Below are 8,962 nucleotides of genomic sequence, written 5' to 3' on the forward strand. Positions count from 1 at the left end.
TTTCAAAAGTTTTCTTTCTTTTCTAAATTCCGTGTCCAATCAAATGGCGCCATAAAACTTGAGACCCTGTTAGGATTTGAACCTTGATCTCCAAAATTTGTACTCGCTTCATTGACCATTTTGCCACGTCCTTGGGTGCCACAATGATGTGACAGAAAACACAGACCACTACTTTTAAAAAATGTACACACAACAAATAGCACCAAAAAAAACTGTGGGTTGATTCATTTACTTTATTAGCCAAGTAACACGAAAAAAAAAAAAACACACACACACACACTGACATGTGAATAGTCCAGCATAATCACACTACGGTTGAAGTGAAGGGAAAAACACAATTCCATGCAGGAAAGATACAATGTCACTCTCCCCCGACCCATATCTTGTCTGAAGAATATTTATGATGACATGGATAAAAAGCAATAACTAAAAGTGGGTATGAGGTGGACAAAATGATGATTGAGCCAATCCACCTAAAGATGATTTTCAATATCTTCACCCCTACTAGGCAACAAGTGAATGGCCAACGAGTTGCACACAGTTTTCAAAGTCTAACACACACTCATAACTACCAACTAACATGTTTGACAAATACGCAGCTTTTTCTTCACGTATTGCCTTACTAAATGTGATGAAAAAAGGTATTGACTATAAATAATTTGATCCTCAAGGAATCATACCACAAAAAGATGCCATCTTTCAGCATCAAGGTGATGCTAGTGCTAGAGGAAGTAACTTTCTTATTGAGGGGACCAAAAAGGCAAAGGAAAAAACTCTAGAAGTCTTCATCCATTTTGAACTCAAAATTCTTGCCATTGTCTTGCAAGCTTGACATCACAGAAGCCTTCTGATAGTCACCAACTCTTCTCTCAAAGAAGTTGGCTTTGCCCCTGCACAGTAAAAAACTGAATTACAAACTCTAAACATGACATCAAATTAGATCATGGAGCAAATATTACTAGCCCTCAAGGTTTAGTTCAAGTGGCAAAGGTTTAGGGACTTGTGCCTTAAGTCACAGGTTCAAGCCCTGTGCGGCTATGCCATGCGAACAAATTCTGGTATTTAAGTGGAGAAAGGTAGAGGGACGGACCCATTATACCCGAGTTTTGAAGGCTGCGATTGACGCTAAGAGTTGGCCCCAAATGGATTTCTCAGCCATAAAAGAAATTACTAGTCCATAGGCCCCAGTAAAGAAGGTGGCGTCATAATCATATAAAGTTAAAACAACAGTTTGCTTAGTCACTTAATGAATCCTATCTATGCTTTTCCTGCAACTATATGTTATACTTCTAATGATGATGCATAATTGCTGCAAAACAGAGTCTGAACCAACTTTGTGTTCAAGGATACTTACTGAAGCGAAATAAATTCCATCCAATCAAAGGGGTTTTCAACATTATACTTCTTGTCGTACCCTAAGGCAACCTGAAGAAAAGATTACCAAACTTGTTAGTTCAAGGAAAGAGATTAATTACATCCATCCTCAAACAAAAAGTGCAAAGTGATTTAGTACCAGGAGGCGATCAGCAACAAACTTTATGTACCGACTCATTAGTTCTGCATTCATGCCAATCAATGCACAGGGAAGGGCATCACAGACAAATTCAGTCTCAATATCAACAGCTTCATGCACAATTTGATGAACCTTTTGCCTAGTCAATTGCTTTCGCATAAAACTGGACAACAGAGATTAGTTAAACCACATCAAGTTATGTCCATCAAGCCATTCCCTCCCACTATAACTGAGAAGAGAGAAAGAAACGCGAGAAGAAGAGAGAGGATATGTGGGGGATGGGTAATGCATATTAGTTTGATAACACTTCTACCTAAGTAAATAATAACATCTTGACATATTCTACCTATACAGAAGGCAAGCAAAGTCACAGTGGAGACCCTCATCCCTAGAAATCAGCTCATTTGAGAAAGTCAATCCCGGCATCAACCCCCTCTTTTTCAGCCAAAAGATAGCACAAAAGCTGCGAACAAAATAAGTTGAAGCGTTCAATGTAAATCTTTAATACTACTAGTAAGCAGAAGATATAATCAGTGTAAGTGGAATCGTATAAACTAAATGATGAATTAGCCGCATACCTTCCTGAAAAGAAAATTCCTTCAACACATGCAAAAGCAACTAGCCTCTCAGCAAATGAGCTGGAACTGCACTAAGAAAGTAAAAGATGCAAGTTAGTAGGGTCGATGTTGGTCAGCATCATCAATTCTAGATTTCTAAAGATTGAAATGGCATATAGCAGTATCATTTTTGTATCCACACAGCTTCAGAAACCGAAAGGCGAAATGATATATAAATCTATCAAACAAACCTCCAGAAAAGAGCAAGATTAAAAAAGAAAGAGAACCAAAATCACCTATTAAAGCAGTAAATCTATTAACAAGAACAATTCAGTCTGGTTCATGCAAATAGAGCAAATGAAAGATAAGGATTGGTTGGGAAAGGAGGAGCAACAATGGTACCATGTCCCAAATAATTTTTTTTTTTCTCCCTTTTGATAAGGCACTTAGTCCCAGATAGGTGATTAATTGTTTCTCATATTGCTAACTTATACTGAGGGTTTTAAATATTTCCATTAAGTGCGCCAAGGTTACAACCATGAAGATGAACCATTACCTCTGTATCCAATTCAAAGCCCACTTGGCCTTTTGTGAGACACAAGGAATGCTTTCAATTGCATTAAAAAGCTTATTTTTCTGCCTCGAGTCCTTGATATAAGTCTCCAAAAGCAAGCTGTACATCTCTATAAGCAAGAGGAGAAGCTCTAATCAGATAGCAAGAGCTTACTCATCTACAAAAGCCTTAGTCATCCCAGAGAATCAAAAAGTTACTAAGACAAAGGAAAAAACATGTTAACTACACACAAATAGTTCGAAAGCTCTACCCGAGTGAACATTTTCCATTGCAATTTGAAAACCATAAAATGCGCGTGCCTGCGGAAAGAAGAATGATTCGTCTGTAAAATTACAACCATCTTACAGAAACTGTACAAGCAGCTAAAATATTGATCGCTATCCTCCAAACAATTCCTAATATCAAATGATTAAGCGTTTGAAAGACAAGCTGTCAAGATGCGAATGCTTCTTACAAATTCCTTCATAAGAAGCAAGGTTAAATATTGGAGAGAATGCATCAATAGCTGCTTGAGGATCAAAACCACTCATATCTTATTTTCAACTATTTGGATCAGCCAGTAATATGCATCGATTTAGGGGCAAGAACAATATGCACGAAGGACGAAGAGATACCCTCTTTCTCAATAACACCAAGTTTTCAGGGCTACTTTGTTTTTTTTTTTTAATATGGACAAATTTTTCAGGTCTACTGAATGTGATATTCCCTATAATCTATTTAGGTACTGAAGGTAATCTTTCAGTATGGTGCTTCAACTATCCTATTTCATAAGAAATGGAAGACTTGGCAGCGGAGAACCAACAAAAATATTTATAGAAGTGTTATTCCTACAAAATTAGCTCTTTATTCAAAAGACAACTGATTATTAATACCATGTGTTATTCCTATAATACCTTCGTGAGCTCAGAATTGTAAAGTTTATCATGAAGAAAAAGGACAATGAGATAAAGGAACACTTTTGAAACGGACAATTATTCAACATGAAGGAGCATTATTCTGATCCCTTTTTACTTAATATTAGAGATATGCAAAAGAGGTCAGTCAATTCACCTCTTGAATTTGCACATCATTCAGAAATCTAGCAGCCAAATTTTCCAACACAATCCCATCTGATGCGGCAAAAAATGCCAGAACATGACTTATGAAGTGCTTTTCGGATTCAGATAAGGCTTCCCATTGCTGAAAATCCTGAGAGAGATCAACTTCCTCAGCTGTACCCCATATATTGGAGAGAGAAGAGGCAAATGTTAGATCAGTACGTGGTACAGCTACAGAAGAAGCCAGATGCATAAATATGCAGTAATAAGCAAACAATTTATCTGCAGAAGACAGGCTGACGATAGACCAGATCACTGCCATCTAGTCATTAGCAAGCAGAATACAAGGATGAGATAACAATCTAGGAAGTTCCAATAAGTTGCAGAAGTTACTGAAAGCAACATCTACCATAGCCTACCACAAACACAAATGATCGTGAACTTCTAGTATAGCTAGTTTCAAAATGAAAAAGAAATATTAAGCAAAATTGACCACCCTAAATATCAGAGCAAAATGCCTTTTGATAGATTCAATTGCCTATGGTCGTTCCTAAATTTGTCCATTAGGGATGCTTTTAATTTTGCTAACCAAGAGAATACATGATCACTCACTGGGGATTTACGCCAGAATTACATCTTATGTGCTTATAACAAGTCAGGTATCAACTAGTCCTGAATTTTCATTACTTTTTATGACCTAAGCAGAGGCCTTAAGAGAGTAGTGAAAATTTGAGTGGATTGGGTCAGTATTTTGACAACACTTGTGTCACATATGCCTAGAGGGGCTGCAGATGGACATAAAATTCCAATTATTCATTACACACTGCCTCTGAGACTATGGCATACCAGTAGAAAAGGAAGACATAAATCCCACGCACTAGGTCATAGATTCAGATACGGGTCTCACAATACTTATTCCGTAAGTTGCTAATTGTTTGTCTATCAATGTCAAGGCAACAGTTCTCTTTACCACTGTATTGTTCATTGCTCCAATGTCTCCACAATGTTACGAAGAAACATTAAGAAGGGTGATGGACCTGGACTGCAGAAAGGTAGTCATATCGGTAGCAAACAATTAATATGAAGTGCTAGCTTTTTTTTTGTTTTTTTGGCTGGCAGACAAACAAATAGTGATAGCCAAATACTACAAAATATGTTGCTCGGACTCTTCAAAAATTTCGACGGGTGCCTGTCAGATACTCCAAAAGTAGTGCATTTTTGGAGTATCCGACACGGGTGAGGCAACATTTTTGGAGAGTCCGAGCAACTAAAAGCAATTAAAACTTTCTGATTGATTTGCAGATGCATGGAAATTTCCACGCAATGAATTATAGACATTTTGAAGGCATCATAATTTCTTTATGTCCAAACTGAAATGAGGTGAAGTTCTGGAAATTTCCAAGCAATGAATTATGGACCGAAGGAAATAGAAATCCTTTACATCCAAACTGAACAGAGGTTCAGTTCTTACCACTTCTTCAGCTATACTCAGTCACAGCCTTTCTGATGAACATTAAAATATACATAAGCATGTGTATTTTTATTCCTAGTATTAGGATGATTCGGACTCTTCAACAAAATTATGGCAAGCTTTATGCTCCAGGCCTCCTCTGACATGAAATGTAAAATGTGGAAAAGAGAGAGCTTATTCTAACACATTAAACAAGATAAAAAAACAACAAAATTAAACCGATGGTGGAATGCTCGGGCCTTTGAAATTCCCTGTGACGGGGGGACATTACGTTCCTTTGTCTCCCCTTAGAGGGAATGGTACTATTAAGGGGTTTACGTGGTAGGTTTTGAACTCGTGTTACCATTTAGCAGTGTTTTTAACAATCGCTAGCCATTCCTTGGATTTTTATAGCTTGTCAAACTTCTCTTCTTCACCTGTCATGTTAACATATTATTTGATCATATTTGTCTTCTTAATTCTTAAAAGGAACCCCACCAGAACCAGTTGCAACCCTACCAAATCCTCTCGAGTGAATGTCCCCCAGGCATTGGTTCAACGGTAAAGGTACAACGCGGGATGTGATGTAAGTGCACACCACAAGTTCAAAGCCTACCTAAGACTAAAGCTAGGTAGTTAAGTGTGTAGAGGGTAGAGGGAAGGGCCCATACATCCCACATTGAACTTTGCGCCAACTGAGGCTGGACCAGTTAAATCACTGTGGATTTCTTGGTTATTAAAATTTCACTCAAATGAATTCTACCCTTTTTGCTTCCGAGCTACACCTGGGTTCTTTCAAGATTTGATGAAATGTATATATTGACCTTTTAAAGATAACATACACAAACCAACACAAGTCCCCACTGCAGCAATAGCCTCTAGGTGTGGCTCTAATAGTCAATGCTTTCGCCAACTTCTAAGTCGGGCATACAAATTTCCTAAAAGCATTGACTATTAAGGTCTGGTGCAAGCCGTCCCACCACAAAAAAAAAAAAAATGCCAACATCCTATAGTATTCCCCCACTTCCGGCCCCCAATTATCAAAATTAATGATTGAATAACATAAACAGCTTTAAACCCCTAAACAACACACACAAAAAAGAAGTTGTAAGTTGTAACCAAATCTTTCTTCTGGGAAGAGCAAGCACTCGTGTAAAGCGCAGACATTTGAATAAAAATTCATCATAAACAAATAAGTGAGTCAAAGAGATAAATAGACAATTTGCTGATGAAATTAATAATAGACAAATAATGGAAACTGAACCACAAAAAAAACTCTGAACTTCAGAGAAAATCATATAAAGAGGAAAACTTTAGAACGAACCCACAAATAAGTGTAGTGAAGCTCTAAATAAACACAATTTGCATAGCCAATTAAAAATATAAGCGAATAATGGAAACTTTAGAGGAAAACTTCGAACTTTAGATTAAACTCATAAAAGCTGCAAACAGTAGAGATAAAACACATCATAAAAAAGCAGCTGAGATTAATCGCAGCAGATTTTAGAGAGAAAAAACCTATCATTAACGAATAAGTAACACAAAGAGTAAAAATTCACATTTTGAATGCCCAACTCAGAATATAAAATGCATAATGCAACTAAATTTTAACACTGACAAACATACAGAACAAAACACGGGAAAACGAATAAACCAACATTTTTTTTTTTTTTAAGAAAAATATTGAAACTTCAATTATACACATTATCAGCAGAGGAACCATTTAAGCAGAGCAAAATTTACAGGAAAAACTCATCAAAAACAAAGAGGTGCAACTGACATGACTAAGTAAACAAACACAATTTTGCATTATCAATTCAGATATAGTAATATACAAATAATGCAACCAAATTTCATCATTGAAAAACACGCACAAAAAAGAGAGAATTTTTTTTTCCCAAGACTTGAAACAAATAACACATTACCAGCCCAGAAAACCATTTAAAGCAGCAAACATTCCAGGAAAAAACTCATCATGCACAAATAAGTACATAAACACAATTTTGCATAATAATGCAACCAAATTTCAACATTGACAAACACAAGGAGCAATTCAATATTTAAAACAAAATATACACATTCCCAATTGAGAAAACATTTAAAGAATCACAGTTTACACAAAAAAGAGAAAACTAATCATAAACAAATAAGTGACATGAACACGTAAACAAACACAATTTTGCATAACTAACACAGCATATAGACAAATAAAGTAACCAAATTTCAACATTAACAAACACACAAAAGGAAAAAGAATAAAGGAGCAATTATTACCAGTCCAGAAACTAGCTTGTGCTTTCTTGTACATTTCCCAAAGTTGTGGGTATCTAATTGGAAAGGTGCAATACTTTTGGGGTTGTTCTTTCAAAATTGGTTCCTCTTCTTCTTCTAATTCTTCATGCAAGACCCTTTCTGTTTCATTTCTCAAAGAACCCATTTTTCAACTTCCCCTCTTCTTATCCTTATTTCGTGTCTCTAACACTCTTTTACATATATTTACACACAACCATATAGAGTAAACAAATTTAAATGTGAAAATTGAAAGGTTTTGTCTTGGGTTATGTTATGCACTAGAGTGAACTTGTGAAATTACACTACAAAAACCCTCCCGCAATATTTACAAAACTGACAGGTTTTGGTAGTTACTTCTAACTTTTCTTAATCTTTGAAAAAAGAAAAAAAAAAAAAGGAATACTTGCTAATTTTTTATCTTAAATTGCTAAGATAACATTTATTTTTGAATAAATTAATTTTGTAAGATGACACTTATTTTAACGCTAGGCGTATGTTTTCTCAGTTTTGATTATACGGAATGTCCTTTTCTTTGGGCCATAAAATTGTCGTTGCACCTGCCCGTCCAATTTATAGGCTTGTTACAGGAATTGCATTCGGTAGCTAGTTTTCATCATGTTATTTAAGTTGTATTTAATTGGAACCTACTATTAGTAAAGTTAGCAATGATTGTATATGTTATTTTAGCTTCAGAGTTTTGTTTTATATATTTAGTTATTTACTGACATTTCTAGTGTTCATCTTTCCGTAATCTCGCTTCTTCTACTACTAATAATACTGCTACAGAATATGAACTCTTATTATTATCACCATTGATTGCTTTATATATTGTCACGACCCGACTAAGGGTCATGACGGGTATCCGGGGCTAACCACCGAGCACCGCTCGTACCATTACCCATCGTATACATCAAGCGTTCGTTCATTAATCTTATACTCAAATCATAGGAAAACCATTTTTTTCAATTTGCACATAATTACCTTTATATACATAAGCCCTTCGGCTATCAAAATAATATACATACAATAAGGACATCGTGAGACCATACTACCCACACACATACGTATCTACGGCAGCTTACCAGAGTACTAGACATATGGATTCGGATAGGGACCCCGCTTTCGTGCCCAATATATGTACACAAACAATCAATTAATGGCACCTCCTAACAACGGAGTGCCCTCAAAGTCTGCTAGAAGCTCCTACGAATCCGGGTCGTCCCCCGTTCACCGTGGCACGCATGCACACGCCGGGCCCGAAAGAAAACGGACGCGGCGCACGAGCAATGTACTACATGTAAGGCGTGGATAATAACATGATAAGAGCATAAGATAAAAGAACCGTTCATTTCTTATAATACTTTTTAAACATTCGTCATACGTATTTACCCCTTTATTCTCCTAGAGATACACTTGTTACATCCACCGCTTTCAAAACAAAAACCCCGACATCCACAACCCCCCCCAATAGGTTTTATCACCGTACCGCCCCCCCCGGACTCGATGGTTTTGTACCCCCCCCCGGACTGAGATTCCGAC

General features: G+C 36.6%; 1 protein-coding gene across 1 annotated transcript; it reads right to left on the bottom strand.

The window, feature by feature from the left end:
• Window positions 1–456: 456 nt before the first annotated feature.
• On the bottom strand, window positions 457–7,812 carry LOC132063398 (ribonucleoside-diphosphate reductase small chain A). Its single transcript, XM_059455917.1, has 9 exons — window positions 7,406–7,812; window positions 3,695–3,855; window positions 2,895–2,943; window positions 2,627–2,753; window positions 2,092–2,157; window positions 1,860–1,976; window positions 1,514–1,676; window positions 1,355–1,425; window positions 457–890 (listed from the first exon to the last, which is right to left on the bottom strand). Exons 1-9 carry the CDS (start codon window positions 7,566–7,568, stop codon window positions 776–778), a joined length of 1,032 nt encoding a protein of 343 aa, XP_059311900.1. The 5' UTR covers window positions 7,569–7,812; the 3' UTR covers window positions 457–775.
• Between the last annotated feature and the right edge of the window lie 1,150 nt (window positions 7,813–8,962).

Source organism: Lycium ferocissimum, chromosome 7, assembly GCF_029784015.1.
Source record: "Lycium ferocissimum isolate CSIRO_LF1 chromosome 7, AGI_CSIRO_Lferr_CH_V1, whole genome shotgun sequence".
Classification (NCBI taxonomy): Eukaryota; Viridiplantae; Streptophyta; class Magnoliopsida; order Solanales; family Solanaceae; genus Lycium; species Lycium ferocissimum.